Source organism: Rhagoletis pomonella, unplaced genomic scaffold (genome assembly GCF_013731165.1).
Source record: "Rhagoletis pomonella isolate Grant_MI unplaced genomic scaffold, Rhpom_1.0 Rhpom_scaffold_00001, whole genome shotgun sequence".
NCBI lineage: Eukaryota > Metazoa > Arthropoda > Insecta > Diptera > Tephritidae > Rhagoletis > Rhagoletis pomonella.
Genome location: NW_023458555.1, coordinates 95,936,139 through 95,953,401, shown reverse-complemented (window position 1 = coordinate 95,953,401; position 17,263 = coordinate 95,936,139). Strand labels below are relative to the sequence as shown.

The following is a 17,263-nucleotide window of genomic DNA, read 5'->3' as shown; positions in this document are numbered from 1 at the left end:
GAATGCAATGGTTGTAAGTATTGCATTATCATGAAGGTTTTCAACAACAATTTTTCAAATTAAAATTCTTAGATGTGTGACCACAAGATGAGAATTAGAGCTGTTGACGCGCGATACGGTGGTGCATGCCATGATTCCCATGTATGGAACCTGTCCAGTGAGAGAAGGGCTTTAAAAGCTCGTTTTGATAATGGCGAGAGAGGGATATGGAGTCCTGGTTAGCATCAATTAATACTTTAATATCGATAATATATTAATATTTGCATTCAAATTATTTAAGGCGACTCAGGATATCCATTGGAACCATGGATGTTAACTCCCTATCGTAATGCCGCCGAAAATTCAGCGGGAGGCCGGTTTAATCACTGCCATGCCAAAGGACGGTCAATCATCGAACGAGTATTTGGAATATTGAAAGGAAGGTTTCGATGTCCTTTGGCAGCACGCGAGCTGCATTATACTCCGCAAAAGGTTTCAGCTATAATGAACGTTTGCTGCGCTTTGCACAACATTTGTCTGTAATTTAAAGCTGAGCTGCAACCTTCAGAAGATTTTCCCACAGAAGATGTACATTTATTAGAAACTGTGAATATGGTGGAAGCGGACAGCAAGAAGTACAGCAAATATTTCTAGGAACTTAAGAGATGAAATAAGAAACAGTTTAATTGCATAGGTGTAGCAAAATATTTTATTAATTCAAGTGTGTGTATACATAGTAGCTCAAAATCAAATCATAAAGTGATATTTTAACAATATTCGCAATGTTTTTAATTCTGAAATTTTTTTGTAAATATTTTAAAATAGTATAGCTGATTATCTAAAAAAAAATCGTATAAATCTAAGTTGTAAACTTGTGCCAAAATTAGGAAATATCAACAAATTTTCATACAAATTGCCAACTTTTTTACTAGAATTTCTTGACAAAAATTTGGCCTGTTAAACTTAAATATAATGTGGAAGTTCTAAGTCCATAAAAAATTCCGTTGATTTTTGATAACTTTCTTTGCTGACGGTCTTGGACATTTTTTTCCATACAAAGTATATATTTTTATATGGAAGAAAATGCACAACACCGCAAAGAAAGTTATCAAAAATCAACGGAATTTTTTATGGACTTCGAACTTCCACATTATATTTAAGTTTAACAGGCCAAATTTTTTTCAAGTAATTTTAGTAAAAAAGTTGGCTATTTGTATGAAAATTTGTTGATATTTTCCTAATTTTGACACAAGTTTACAACTTAGATTTCTATGATTTCTGTTAGATAATCAGCTTTACTTTTTTAAAAAATGTATTAAAAAAGTTTCAGAATTAAAAACATTGCGAATATTGTAAAAATATCAACAATAAATAAATAAAATAAAAGTATTTTTTCAGTCTTCATTTTATAAAATTACATATGTAAAACATTTCTAAGAACCTAAGACACAAAATATAGTTTAGTTTCATTGGTATATAAAAAAAATGTAAAAATATTCATTAGCCTTTTCATTCACAGGTAACAATTCAACAAAAAATTACATACAACTAATTCATTGATTGCTTGGATTTGAAATTATCATAAAAATAAAAAATATTCATTATTTTTGATTAATACAACCAAGCAACTGCTGTACCTTAATCTGCTATTTAAAAAATAAATAACTTAAAAAACAATTCATCAGTCTTCAAAGGAACAAAAAACTTATAAAATATGAATTCGTAAAAATAACTACACTTAAATCAGCTATTTACAAAGTTTAGCTTTTAGCTTCAGTGCTTTTAACTTCAGTTTTCTTTTCTTTTTTTCATTTTTTTTGAAAAATTCAAATTTTTCTCGTTTTAATTGAAGTTAAGCCTCTTCGAGCTCAACATTCCTCTTAAAATATCTACTTAAACTATTTAAATTATCACATACTTCGTCCAGCTTTTTCATCGAATTTTCGTGATATTGGCATTGGTTTTCCACTTGCAGTTTTAGCAAATTGTCTTTGCCGAGTGATAGTGAGCGTGCGCGATTCGGGGGTGCAATAACAATCGGTGGCGTAGTGGCGATAGCATTCGGTGGCTGATTCTCTGCATCATTACTTGGATATTCTTCAGGCTCCAAGTTTATACAATCAAGTGGGCTAGATGATGCAGGATCGGCGAAGGTAGTAGCACCAAAGCGCATTGTTTCAGCCTCGCCATTTATAGATGCATCTATGTTCAGTAACGCAACCACTTCTTCTTCCGTCGCAGTTAATGAACAGAATCTCGATGGTCCACCTCCTGTTCCCGACATGCTCTCCTTATTCCTTCGCAACTTCGCCTTAATATTGCTTTTATAATCTGCCCATATCTACATAAAAAAAATTATAACGTTTTACAATATGGTACACAAAAACATAATAAATTTGTTACCTTTTACCATTCAGTGAAGTTATGAGTTGGAGGTCCGCCTGAATTAAGCTCATTTTCTAGCCTCTTCCACAGATTATTAGAGGTTTGCTTTGCAGCTAAACTCTTAATTTGACCTTTCGCCAAATCGCTGTGTTCCATCATGAAATTTACCAATATTTCAAATTGTCGAGGCTTGGTATTTGGTTGTTTGATTTTCGTTGTCCTAAAAATTATTTTTTGATTAAATGAATACATATTTTCACAAATATTATTGCAATTACTTATATGTTTGCGGACGTCCGAGTGCTTGGTTGCTGTCGAATAGAATTTTCTACAATTCCACCATTTTGACATTTGCTTTCGATGCAGGGAGTACCAAACTTCCGAAAATTCGAAAGGGGATAAAAAAAATTCGAAGGGAACAGAATGGAACTCGAACATCGAACGAATGTTACTCTAAGGGTGCTTTTAGAGTACCAATCGTTCGAAAGCGAACAAATTTTCTTTCGAATCGAACTACAGAGTAAGGGCCCAGTACCTTTGCAAGCAAAAGAGTGCAAACAAAACGATTTATGTTTCGTTGCTTGACGAGCATAGCTAGATCGTTTCAAACGATTCGTTTTCTTACACATGAAGAGCGTATACCAGCTATCAGTGTTGCCAAGTGTTGAATTTGAAAAAGCACCAAAACCAAAGAAAAATCGCGTTTTTTTTTCGAAAAAAGCACCACATTTTTTATTTGAGGATTTAATGAACTTTGTATGCATACACAATTTTTTTGTAGGTATGCCGATTCAAATTAATAAAAATTAATGCTTCCTGCTCGGCGGTCGAAGGTTCGTTATTCATTTTACTGTTAGGAGATGCTGGTGCTTTTTTTAATATTCGTAAAAAATATAACAAATTCTGCCCAAATTAAAGGTCTAGAGATCGATTCCTGGTCCCAGCAACATGGACGTTTTTGGAGGCAATGGCAAATTACCGTATTTAATTCTGGCATGATTGAGAGTGCTGCCACATATTTTTTTGAAAAGCATATGCTCTTTCGTTTATGATTATCATTGTACCATGATTTTATTTCCATTTTTGTAAAGTTCCTTACGAAACTTCCAATTGCTCTAAATTTAACTTCCATTTTTGTTTCAGATTTACAGTTTTGGTGTCTTCAAACTAAAAAGAAAAGCACAAAAAAACGCACCGAGCACCAAACTCAAAAATTTTGGCGTTTTGAATTAAGAAAAGCACTAAATTTAGTGCGAAAAGCAATAAGCTGGCAACAGTGCCAGCTATGCCCTACTTACATATGCAAAGTATGTACATATGTATGTATAGTATACAAAACGCAACAATGAGAGTAATTGCAAAACCAAATACCATAGAAATCATGCAGGAATTGAAACATGCAACTTCTTAGTTTTTTATGCTGTTAGTTAGTTGGCAGTTAGTTCGCAAACGTTAAGGGCCGTTTGCACCATGTCTAGTTAATTCTAACTCCCAGTTAAACATCTTTATCGACGTTATCGACACCCATCATATAACATGTGATCGATAAAGCAGTTAACGTGCTTAACTGAAGGATGTACCTCCAGTTAGCGTTAACTAGACATGGTGCAAACGGCCCTAAGAATTATTCCTGAGAATTTTGCCTCACCCAGCTGCTCACTTTAGGTAGAACAAAACCCAATTAAACTACAGTCAATAAGATTCATTTCATTTATTTTCGAACTCTGGTAATGAGCAAATCGCCGAGCAAACGTTTGCGAATCATTCCTGAGAGTTTTGTCTCACCCAGTTGCGCACTTTATGCTTTTGCTTCGTTTGCACTCGCGCACAAAAACAGAACAAAACCCAACCCTACTAAAATTTTCTTTGTTTGAGTTTCGGTTGCGTTTTGCTCTCTGTTATGAGAGAAACGAAACAAAACAATACGATTTATTTCGTTTATTTTCGAACTCTGGTTTTAAGTCACCTCTTGACAGTTTTTAATCAACAATGAAACGTAACAAAGTTCAACAATCAATAATCTCGTTCTTCAAAAAAACCGAAGGCACAAATCGACGCCATTGAAGAAAATCTCGACGGTAAGTAGAGTGATGTGCATACTTACGTGTTAATGTATTACGTGTTAATGTATTAAGTTTTAATGTATATCAATTTCTACACAAATTTGCATTAATTTTGTATAAAATAGTTAATGCTTATTTTTCACTTAACTGCGGACACAGCTGCGTGCTAATTCAATGCATAGCCTGCCATGTGCAGGCCTTAGCAGCAACTTACATGATAAGCATTTTGTCAGGGATATTTTGCAATCAAAGCACATGCAATATTTCATAGTGAATGCCACAGCCATCACCGAGGAATAATAATGAATTGGATAACTTCAAAATTAAAGACCAAAATGAATAAAAGGAATGATTCCAGTTTAAAGTGATAGTCAGATATTTCTTACTTCTATAAGTGCTTGTTCAGTGGTAATTTTAAAAATTTATACAACTTTTGAATTTACTACTGCTTTCATACAAACCTGAACAGATGTGATAAAAACAGTATTCTACATCAGTTATTTGCAACCCTGTGCGTCTTTTTTCAGAAGAGCATCTTCACAGATACGGAAATAATGACGATAGTAACCGCAGTTCTAGAGTCGAAGTTACATCTGGATCGAATAATTCTGCTCCGAATGATCGCGAAAAAGGTGGGTACATTATATTACAATAATACACAGATATCATATTTCGTACAGTTTTTACTAAAATGATGTGAACTTATGTTTTGATTTCGCAGATGAGGATGCAATATTACCTTCAGTTATTGATGACGGCCAATCAGAAAAATTTAACCATGACAGCGATCAAGACATAGTTGCGACTCTATGGCAAGCTAACCAATTCGATATTGGAAAAGCAAATCGTGATTCTCTGGATGATATTACCAAAAAATATATACTCACGTCGCTTTTACTTCCGAAATTGCCTCACAAGTTTCCCGTTACAGCAGGCAAATCCGGTAATAGAAGTTTCCAACCGACATGGATCACTGAAAATGGCTTTGATTTTTTGGCTTACTCAACGAGTGAAGAGGAGGTCTATTGCAAAAAATGCTGGTTATTCTATCATGAAGGAGTTGGTAAAGGATATCATCAGAATCCAGGTAAATTAGTCACTACTAGTTGTCGGGATTGGAAGAAAGCCATCGAATTATTCAAAAAGCACAAGAAAAAGGAATATCATGAAGTATGCGATACACGAGGCACATTATTTCTCAATGTGGCGTCTGGTAAGCAGCTTGATATTTTTTCACAATTAGATATTCAACGTGCCAACGGGAAAGAAGAGAACAGGGCAACTTTAAGACCAATTATTGAGACAGTGCTATTTTGCGGAGAGCAGGAATTACCTGTAAGAGGAGATAATGATAGCGGTACTTTCCCTTTAGAACGGCCTGAAAAAAAATATGGAACGTTTCGGGCTCTTTTACGTTTTAAAATCAAATCGGGAGATAGGGAATTAAAAAAGCATATCACAAACAGTGCAAAAAACGCCACTTATTTGAGCCCTGAAATGCAAAATGAAATTATACAAACAGCTTCCGATATCGTTACTGAAAAAATTATAAATAAAGTTTACAACACTGACTGCTTCAGTATTCTTGGAGATGAAACAATGGATGTTCGGGCACTGAGCAACTATCAATATGTCTGCGGTGTGTGGATTTTACAAAGGACTCGTCCACTCCAGTATTAAGAGAAGATTTTGTTGGTTTTGTCCCCATAGATGATCAATGTTCCGAGAATCTTAGTAACGTTATTCTGCAGCGATGTGAGGAGCTTAAACTAGACATGAATAAGTGTGTCGGACAAGGATACGATGGAGCCGCAAATATGGCAGGTCATTTGAGGGGAGTTCAGAAAAGAATCAAAAACCAATATCATAACGCAAGATATTATCACTGTGCAAGTCACCGTTTGAATCTTGCTGTTGCGAATGCAATGTCGATCCCTGTGATCCGTAACTGTCATGGAGTTGTAGGTCAAATTATAAATTTATTTAGAAACACTTCAAACGCAAACAAGATCTTCCAGCAAAGCGAACAAAAGTATGCTCCGGACAGTAAAAAAAGCGACTGCTCCGCCTTTGTGAAACTAGATTTATTGAAAAACATGAGAGTATAATCTCATTCATGGAACTTTTCGAATGCATTGCCATCAGTCTGGAGGAAATAGCTGGCAAAACATGGTCTGTATCTTCCACAGCATCTGCTCTTTTTGCTGCGATTCAAAAAAGTGACTTTATCGTGGGTCTTTTGGTATATGAAAAACTGCTAAGTTTAACTCTACCACTGTCAGTATTTCTGCAGGAAAAGTTTTTGGATTTCATCTCCGCTATAAATCGCACGAAAGAAATAATACAGTCGTTGCGGGACATTAGAGAATCTGCTGATGATTTCTTTGGACAAATCTTCTCTTCCGCATCAAACCTAGCTGAAAACTTTTTTGACAGCGAAATCCGTGCTCCTAGAGTTGTATCACGTCAAACAAACCGTGCCAGTCCGCAAACTGCATCGAGCGAACCTTACTTCAGAATTACAGTATTCCTTCCGTGCATTGACTCCTTAGCTGAAAATTTAACGGAACGATTCCTCGAAAACGAAGATGTTTTACCGACGTTCCAACTTCTCCTCCCAGGATTTGCTGATGTAAGTAAAGCAGATGAGCTAGACAACTTAGCATCATACTTTGAAGATCAGATGTCGTCAACGGCAGTGAAAGCAGAATACAGGTTGTGGTGCGCAAAAATATCGTCCATTGACAAATCATCCGAGGTTTCGAAACTGTTGGAGTATTGCAAAGGAAATTATTTCCGCGGTATGAAACTTCTTCTCACCATTTTAGCCACTCTGCCAGTGACAACGGCTAGCGTAGAACGATCATTCTCTACCATGAAAAGGATCTAAACTTTACCTCGAAGTGTAATGGGTCATGAGAGATTAAGTTCTCTCGCTATGATCTCCATTCACTGGGATATTGCTGTCGATCCTGACCACGTCATAGACATCTCATCGAAGAAAAAAGCTAGAAGATTACTTCTCTGATTGAAAAAGAGAAAAATTATATTAAAATTTGTACCTCGTTATACCTATATACATGAAAATAAATTAAAATAGCTTCAGAGTAATCTTATACATTTAATTGATGGTCACATTCATTTCCAATATTCTGAACCTATATAAAAAACCCACACCTTCCACTAAAACAACAAGTGCTTCCCTCCCCGTTCACTTCTTACCTTAACCCCCTCTAAGCACCACTGACTGTAACCTTTGTGCGAGTTGTTGATAGATTCTGCGAGCCCAATAATACAATAAAAAACAAATAAACAGATGTTCACAAAAGTTGATATAAAACTATTCGTCGACTTAAATTGTTAACTTTTTACTGAGCATATTTATTTTACGAGGAGGAAGCATCGAAAGCCTAACCCCGTCAGTGTGAGACTTTAACCCAAACTAAACCTCCTACCGTCATGTACCGTGCCCCTCCCGGTACGACCGTCATGGATTTCGTTGGGATTATAACACTGATGAGGTTACAGATCTATTCTCTTCTTCTTATTTGGCGCTGTAACCACCAAAGCGATTTTGGCCAACTGACGCCAATTGGAAATGCCAAGTGAAGCCAGAATACTTTCTCAGAGGCAGGGCGTCGGTGTCCATTCGAACGACATGGTCAAGCCAGTTGAGCCGCTGTATTTTAATTCGCCATATACCAGCACGGGCATGATGAGTGACTTATAGTGTGGTTTTCGTACGTCGAGAGAGGACTTTACTCCTGAATTGCCTACTCAGTCCAAAGCAGTACTTGTTGGCAAGAGTGATTCTGCGTAGGATTTCCATGCTGACATTATTATCGGTGTTAATGCTGGTTCCCAAGTAAACGAAATTCTCTAATTTCTCGAAATTGTAACTGTCAACATTGACGTTCTGCGTTGGATTTCCATGCTGACATTATTTTCGGTGTTAATGCTGGTTCCCAAGTAAACGAAATTCTCTACTTTCTCGAAATTGTAACTGTCTACAGTGACGTGGGTGCCAAGGCGCGAATGTGCTGACTGTTTGTTTGATGACAGGAGATACTTCGTCTTGTCCTCGTTTACCACCAGACCCATTCGCTTTGCTTCCCTATCCAAATTGGAAAAGGCAGAAAAGACTTCGCGGTTTTTGTTACCGATAATGTCGATGTCATCGGTATAAGCCAGCAATTGCACGCTCTTGTAGTGAATTGTTCCTGAGCGGTTCAGTTCTGCAGATCTTATTATCTTCCCCAACATCAGATTAAAGAAGTCACATGAAATAGAGTCGCCCTGTCTGAAACCCCGTCTGAAGGCGAACGGCAAAAGAGCAGAGCTGGTGGTATTGCTCAACGTCATTTTTCACAGCCGTATGAGGGGATGCCACATTCAGATATAGTGGCATATACGAAACTCCTTTTAGTGCTGTTGAAAGCGGCTTTAAGGTCGACAAATGGGTGGTGAGTGCCGATCCTCTTGCAACCTATGCTTAGAAGGCTGATACCGCGGTAGTTGGCACGCATGGCGGGGTCGCCTTTCTTGTAGATTGGGCAGAGCGCACTTGAATTCCAGTCGTCGGGCATGCACCTCATTACCTCCTTTCTATCGTAATTAAATAGCTCAGCTGACAGGTCGTCAGCTCAAGCAGCTTTGGCACTTTTCGTTATAGTCAGGCGCTGGGATATCGACTCCATCGTCATCGACTGGGACCTCGGGTTCGTCTTCTCCACTTCTTTCAGTACATCTGCCATCCAAAAGGGTCAAATAGTGTTCCCTCCATAATCTGAGTACGTTCTGGACATCGGTCACTAGGTCGCCATGGTTGTTCCTACAAGAGTCTTGAAACCTTCCGTAAGTCGCTCAACTCTCTGCTAAAAGTTTCGGGCGTTTTTTCTGTCGGCCAGCATTTCAAGCATTTTCTCACACTCCTATCGTACCAGTAGTGAGCGGGAAATGTGGTTTCACTGATCGCGCAAGTCGGTTTGTTGAAGAGTGCTCTCTCACAGCAGGTGTGAGGGTCGAGCGCCGAATCCATTGGCCGTCTGTTTTGATTGCAGCTTTTCGACGTGAAAATTTCCTTGGTTTGTTGGGGGCCCTTTTTTTGCTGCTCCGAGGTTGGGTCGTATATTGGATACATCAATATAATAGTGCGAGTCGATGTTTGGCCCTCGGAGTGTACGTATGTACATCTAAAACATGGAAGCATGCCTTCCGTCTGTCACAACATGCTCGATTTGGTTTCCCGTTTTTCGATATGGAGACATCCATATAGCTTGATGGATCTGCTAGAACCGAGTAATACATACTGCAACGTTTCGGGCCCCGGAGAAGTCGATCACCCTCAGCTAATATGTACGCTTTAAGCTAGCAGAGCCTTGGATGACCCGTTCCTCTCTTCAATCAGGGCATTGGCACATATGAATGAGATGTTGAAGAATCTCGCTTTGATGCGGATTGTGGCTAGACTTTCGTCCACTAGAGTGTACGCCGACTCTCTCTCCCACCACAAATCCAACACCGAATTGCACTCCTTTACGTGGCAACTGTAGTAGACGTCGCAAGGCTCCACGCCCCGTCCATCGCATTTCGTGGATGGCGGTGATGTCAGCCTTTATTTTCCCTAGGACATCAACCAGCCGGGCAGCGGCACCATCCCAATTAAGGGTTCGGATATTCCAAGTGCATACCCTAAAATCATAGTTCTTCCTTTGTTTGCCGTGATCGTCATCAAAGGAAAGGGGTATCATCCGAGGCATGTGTTGTTTTTCATTGGGCAGGGTTTTAACGTAGCGGGACCCAAACCCAGCTCACGCGGGCCACTCCCAGTTGAATGTCAGCCAAAAGCTTTGCAGCACTGGGAAATGTACAAAACATAGTGGTCAAAAGCGAATATCTCAACTAAACCCTGATGTATTTTTTAAATTCATAGCTCAACATACCTGTATAGATAGATAGATAGATTAAGTAGAGGTATGCACTGCGACCAAATGATCTATTGTGCCCTCGACTGTTTAGAGTACCTCATCTAGTCCCAGAGAACCCAAAAATTTAAGGAGATCTCCGGGGGCTAGCGATTGTAAGACTTCATCGCTTGGCCAGAGTTGGCCCAGGTGTCTCTCCCGTCTTCTCGCAACTGCCTCGCATTCGCGAAGCAGATGCAGAGGGGTCTCCTCAGCCACATCGCAGAACCGACATAGGTCGTTAGACCAGGTCCCCAACCTGTGCAGGTGACCTCTCAGTCTGCAGTGACCCGTCAGAAAGCCTGTCAATATCCTTACCCTTTCTTTGGGAAGGTTTATAATTGCTCTATACCTTGTATGGTTGTAACCTCCCAGTAGGCTTTTAGCCTGGCGTTGGCCTGCCGTATTACGCCAGTGCTGATTCCTTACTGTGTTCCTCTCCTTCCTGAGCTCTTCCTAGGTCCAACCGCTATGAAGGGCTCAGGCCCTATAGGCAACGAGGCGGCTGCCTTCCTAGCTAGTCGGTCTGCTTCCTCATTGCCGACAACTCCTACGTGACCTGGCACCCAAGTTAATTGGATGTCGTTGTACTCCGCCAGGGCGTTGAGCTTAACAATACACTCAAGAACCAGAGAGGACTTGACCTCAAATGATAGTAGGGCCTTGAGTGCTGCCTGGCTGTCGCTCATGATCAAAATCCTTTCATTACGATAGTTCCTACGCAGGTTAATCTCTGCACACAGACTTATGGCATAGACTTCCGCTTGGAAGATGCTTGGGTATACGCCCATGGGTACCGAAAGCTTTAGCCTTGGCCCGTGAACGCCTGCCCCCATATCTTCGGGAGTTTTGGAGCCATCTGTGTACCATTACATTGAGCTCGCTTGTATCTGCCTCTCCAAAGAAGAGGTGCTCCAAGTCGACTTGGTGCAAAGCGCTATTTTGAATCTTCTGTCAAAGCTAACTAGTTTGGGCCTGTCGTCTCTGGGGAACAGAGCTAATGAAATTTGGGAGCCTAGCTTGTCCCTGTACCTCGATGGTAGGATTTTACCTTTACCAAAGCCTTCTCTTGCGAAGTTCAATAGAGTTCGCCTTGCTGCCTGTTCAATGGTAAGGTGCAGTGGCTCGACCTCCAGAATCACCTCTAGCGCCGCCGTCGGGCATGTGCGCATTGCCCCCGTAATGCATACACACGCCAGACGTTGAAGCTTAGCGAGGGATTGTCTCACCGTTGCGAGGGTGGTCCTCGATACCCACGCCACTGCCCCATAAGTAACTATTGGTCTAACTATCATGGTATACATCCATCTTAGGATCTTGGGACTGCAGCCCCAAGACTTCCCGGCCAGATGTTTGCAAACCATTAGTGCCCTCGTGGCTTTGGATGTGGTCGCGTCGACATGCGCCTTCCACAGAAGCCTGGAATCTAGTGTTAGTCCTAGGTACTTGACTTCGGTGGCGACGTTGACGGCGACCCCATTTAAAGTGATGTTCCTCATACCTGGGAGTGTTCTTCTTCTAGAAAAGGGGACGATAACGGATTTGGAGGGGTTGATGCTCAGGCCCATACTCAAGTACCAGCCTCTCGCAAGGTTTAGTCCCCTTTGAACTATATCGCATAGAGTGCTCACGAACTTCCCCCTGGCAATAATCACAATGTCATCCGCATAACCTTGACAACGGATGCCATTATCAGTGAGGATCTGTAGAAGTTCGTCCACGACTAAGCTCCGCAGAAGAGGGGATAAAACTCCTCCCTGTGGGCAACCTCTTGTAGTTTGTAGCTGTACTACGCCGTCCCCGATGTCGGTTTCAGCTATCCTTGTGTTGAGTAACCTGACTATCCACCTACGGATGGTTGCCTGTACGTTACGTTTTTCAAGCGCCCGGTCGACACTACCGTGAGAGGTGTTGTCAAACGCCCCCTCAATGTCGATGAAGGCACAGAGTACTGTCTCCCCACACTCAAGAGCACCTTGTATATCCGTGGACAGGGCGTATAGTGCAGTGTCCGTGGACCTGCCCACTCTGTAGGCATGTTGGTCGGGGTGCAAAGGCGCTACCTTAAGGGTGTTGTTCCTAATTTCATGGTCGATGACCTTCTCCATTGCTTTTAGCAGAAAGGAGGTAAGACTTATCGGCCTGAAGGACTTAGCGAGAGAGTAATCTCTCTTACCTATCTTCGAAATAAATATAACCCGAGCTCTTTGCCACGCCTTGGGGATATGGGCAAGCGCTAAGCTCGCCCGCATGATGTTGACGAGGTGTGGCAGTAGGAACTCCTTACCTTGCATCAGCAACACTGGACAGATGTCATCCACCCCAGGGGATTTGTACCGATCAAAGGAGTCCAAAGCCCAGCAGACCGATCGGTAGGTGATTAGTCTTCTGGCCAGCTTCCAGTCTGCAGGGGATGGCCTAGTTCTTTGGTGTGGTACCTCCCTCGTGGTCGGAGTGGCATCCGGGAAGTGGGCCGAGAGCAGGGCAAGCGCCCTCTCTTTTTCGTTCCCTGAGTAGGTACCATTAGCTAGCCGTATTGCTAGTTTGGTGTCAGTATGATCCCTCGCCAGGGCCTTATGTAGTCACGCGGCTGCAGGAGTCGATGTGATGTCCTCGCAGAACTCCCTGAAGCTGCACCGTTTGGCTTTCCTGATCTCTTTACTGTACTTAGTTAAACTGGCTGAATACTCCGCCCAAAGCCCTGTACGCTTTGCCCTGTTAAAAAGTTTTCGTACCTGCTTCCTGAGCACCGATAGCTCCCGAGACCACCAGCTGGGCTGAGCCTTCTCTTTTGGTTTCGCCTCAGGGCAGCTGGAGTGAAAGGCATCCATTATGGCGCCATTCAGTTCGTTAACGGTGCTCTCTAACCTCATATGATCGACGTGCCTGTTCTTGGACTGTATTACAGTCAAGTTTGATTTTAAATTTTCGCTCTATCGTTCCCAGTCAGTTTTCCTGGGGTTTCTAGTTGCTTGGTTTGTTCTCGCCTCCGCTCCCAACACAAATTGGATAATCCTGTGGTCCGATAATGAAGGTTCCGACGAGACCCTCCATTGGGTGACCAGAGGGCTAGCCAATCTGTTGCTGAGCGTAACGTCCAGTACTTCTTCCCTAGCCCTCGTAACAAATGTCGGTGTTTGGCCAACATTGTGGATGCTAAGTTCCTCGCTTAAAATGTACTCTAAGAGACACTCACCTCTGCGATTTGTGTCCGTGCTGCCCCATTCAACATTATGGGCGTTCGCATCGCACCCCACTATAAGATGGAGCCGTCTCCTCCTGCAGTACTCCACTAACCTCTGTACCTCTTGTGGTGGGGCATAGCTGCTGTCCCCCGGAAAGTAGGCCGCAGCGAACACCACCTCTACGTTGCTATCGCAAATGGTCAGCGACGTTTGTACTGCGACTAGGTCCTGTGTTAAAAATTCTGTAATGCAAAAGTAATCAATATTTTCTTTAAGCACTACACACGCTCTGGGCCTCTCGCAGGAGAGGTCCCAAATTACCTTGTTCCTTTTATGGTTGAGGCCCCTCACCTGGCCTCTGTAGGTCCACGGCTCTTGGATCAGTAGGATGCTCAGGCCATCCGTGGCAAACCTGCTGGTGATGACCGCCGAAGCAGCCACCGCGTGATGCAGGTTGACCTGGGCTACTGCCAAGAGTCGGGGATTCATAGGTGGAGCTCGTCCAGGTCGGAGAGCTGTAGTTCGCTCTCGTTCCGCTTATCAAGCTCTAGTCGCCTCAAGTCCAAACCTGATAGCAGCTCCTGCGTTGAGGGCACGTGTTCCGCTGAGGTGGTAGTAGCGGTATGCCCGAGCGTGCTTGCGGGAGCTGGTGTTTCTGCAGGTGGTGGCTGCTCCGCCGGTAAGCCCGAGGTCGACTCGGCCGTCTGGGCAGCAGAGGAACCGGCGACCACGTCGATTTGAGTCTCCTGCGCCTCCGACTCCTTGCTGCCTGTCGCCTTTTGTCTCCACGGTCTTACCGTGACGAAGCTGAACCTGTAGTTTAGGTTGAAGCCAGCCCTCTTAATACTGACGTAGGACTCCTCATCAATACCTAGAAACAGCCTGAGCCCGTTTTCCTCAGTGGTGCTGGACACTACTTTCCACGCAGAAGTGTGGATACCCTCGTTCTGCGCTTTCAGTAGCCCCAGCGCAAACTCGGCGGATTTGTCGGCGCTCCTTGGGAGGAACACCGTGATGTTGTGCACCGGAGGGATATCGTCCCCTCTCTTCGTGCACATCCCGGGTTCCTTCCAGCCCTCAAGTGCTGGTGCCTTCTCAGCCAGCCAGGTTGCTGTCTTCTCGTCCCTGCAATCAACGAGAAGCATACCGGACCTGAAATACACCCCGCAGAAAACCAGCGGGTGCGACCAACCTTTGAATACCTCCTCCATGATGGCATCTTGGAGTCTGGTTAGGTCCTCCGGGCTCAAGGCAGCAGCAGGGTACTCACACGGTAGCACAGCTACCCGGATGCCTTTGAGGGTCTCCGAGTAACTGGGCTGCTGAGTGGCGCTCTCCTGCACCTGTCCCTGCCCGGCCGGCCCAGCCAGGCTCTTAGGCCATGAAGTCGGAGTAGGTGGCTGATCCCGCTGCCGTTTGGTGCTAGGTGTCTCAGGCGGAGTGATTTGGTTGCTCCCTCTCTTGACTGCGTCCCCTTTATGGCCAGGGGGTTCCCCGCTTCTCCGCCATCCGGCGGGCGCGGGTCTGTGCTGCTGTTGTTGCTGTGGCCCGCTTCTCTCCTTTGCAGCAGGCGGGGGTAAGTGTACCTGTTTATTGGGCCCGCTCTTCCACCTATCGGCAGGTGCGGGTTTGTTGCCTTTGCTGTTACGCTCGTTCTCAACCTCCATTCTGACGCTGGCCATGGCTCTGGCCTCAACTGGGGGCTTGCCCTGTTCCAGGTACCGAAGGTACCACTTGACCCCGGAGCCGCTCAAACCTTCGCGGTGTCGGTCGTCCAGAGCCCCTGGCTGACCTGGCAGAGGCATCGGAGGAGGTTTGGCCCTGCGGTTTTTTCTTCTTCCTCTGCTTCTGCCAACCAGACTCGTCAGAAGTAGCGGAGGCGTTGCTGCTGGGAGACCTGTGTCTACCTCTCCCTTTCCGGTTATCGCTGTCAGAGCGGCGCCGACTCTTTGAGCGCTCCCGGCTTTTTGAGCGGCGACGACTCTTTGAGCGCTCCCGGCTCTTTGAGCGGTGACGACTCTTAGAGCGGCACCGACTGCTTGAGCGATGCCGACTGTTGGAGCGGTGACTGCCCTCGGTACGGTGCCTGCTTCCTGATCTCGCTGTTACTGTGTGCCTGTAAAGAGAACTGCCGGACCGGTGTTGCGGCCGATCTAATTCGGCAGATGAATCATACAAATCTAACACATCTTGATTTGCGAAAGTACCTTTTTTGCCCCGTGCCTTGCTACAGGACGCCTCTGCACTGGTGCCTGGCCGTTCGTCATCCCTCGCATGCTCGATGAACAGCGATGCTTCTTCTACTGTCAGCTTGTCCAAGAAGCTGCTCTTGCGCTTGGCGCTCTTAGAGCCTTCTAGCGTGCTGCTGCTTGGCGTTGCTGGTGTACCTGTAGCTTTTACTGTTACGGCTGATGCCGTTATGCCCACCGCCGCTGGTGGCGCGGGGGCTGTGGTAGATGTTGTTGTTGCTGTTGTTGTAGCTGTAGTTCCTGTTGTTGTTTTGTTTTTTTTGGTTTTTTGTTGTTTTTTTGTTTGTAGTTGTGCTCATCTTTTTCGTACGACCGCCTGCTCGACGAGGTGAGCTCAGCAGTCTAATGTTTTGAAGGAGATCTTCAAAGTCCGCCGCGCCAGCGCCCCTTGTCGCGGTAAGGCCACCGTTACTCCCCGATGCGGCCCGGTGTCGGAAAGGCGCCGTTCTAATACAGCCGGATTATTCCCTCCTGGCTGCAAACCGTCCAATAGGCACGGTGTCGCTTAACACCCTGGATTAGGAGGTGGCAGTTCTTGGTCACTGTTCTCCAGCGGCCTGAATCTGGAGGGAAGGTAGCGCGGAGACTGCCGCATCCACGTTACCTCAGACCAGAAGAAGACCGGGTGGAGATTCAGCTAAGCCCCCGCACCAACGGCAAGGTGCCTGCCCTAGCGAGGGATACCTGTATAGTAAACCAAATAGCCGGACCAGACGTTATTCAAAATAAAAAATTTAAAAAATAAAATTTTTTCCGTATACTCTGTAATATTCCCCCGCAATTTTGTAAGGTAAACTAATAATTTATAACCATTGCTTTGCAGCGAAATATCTTATCTTAAGTTATATATAGGGGCCGAAATTATCAAGCAAGCATTTCGTGGTACTATTTTAGAATATCTATGCAAAAATTTGCAAGTTAGGGGTGCTCCCCTCCCCCTACCTGGCTACGCCCATGGTTATTTTTTTTTTTTTTTTTTATTACGAGGAGGAAGCATCGAAAGCCTATACCCGTCAGTGTAGGACTTTAACCCGAACTAAACCTCCTACTGTCCGAGTACCGAACCCCCCGGTACCACCGTCAAGTATTTCGTCGGGAGGCGGTTGAGCACTAGGCTCGCACGTTCGTTCCAGTCGGTTGTACTCAGTCCTGGGCTACGCCTAGTAGGCTTTGCCACGTCTTGTTTAAGGATAATTACCCTTTTTTAAATATTTATTCATTTATCTCTTAGATACAACTTATTATTTTCGCCTTTATAGACAGTAAGAGCAAAAACCTTAAAATGCCTTATGCGACGAGTTTCAAGCCGGCATACGTATGTATATTGCCTTTGCGGTTTGAACGGTCTAGGTTCCAATCCGCACCAACGCCCCGTGTGGACGAAATTCGAAACAGCACTTTATTTGCGGCTGGAACGCCCTAGGTTCCAGTCCGCGCCT

At 44.0% G+C, this 17,263-nt stretch overlaps 1 protein-coding gene across 2 annotated transcripts; it reads right to left on the bottom strand.

Moving 5' to 3' along the window:
* Positions 1–1,197: 1,197 nt before the first annotated feature.
* LOC118738707 lies at positions 1,198–2,517 on the bottom strand. 2 transcript variants are annotated; one of them, XM_036470012.1, is made up of 2 exons: positions 2,390–2,517; positions 1,198–2,320 (listed from the first exon to the last, which is right to left on the bottom strand). In XM_036470012.1, exons 1-2 carry the CDS (start codon positions 2,390–2,392, stop codon positions 1,832–1,834), a joined length of 492 nt encoding a protein of 163 aa, XP_036325905.1. In that variant the 5' UTR covers positions 2,393–2,517; the 3' UTR covers positions 1,198–1,831. The 2 variants fall into 2 exon arrangements, with proteins under 2 accessions (XP_036325905.1, XP_036326718.1); XM_036470825.1 differs by having other exon boundaries at positions 2,383–2,501.
* Between the last annotated feature and the right edge of the window lie 14,746 nt (positions 2,518–17,263).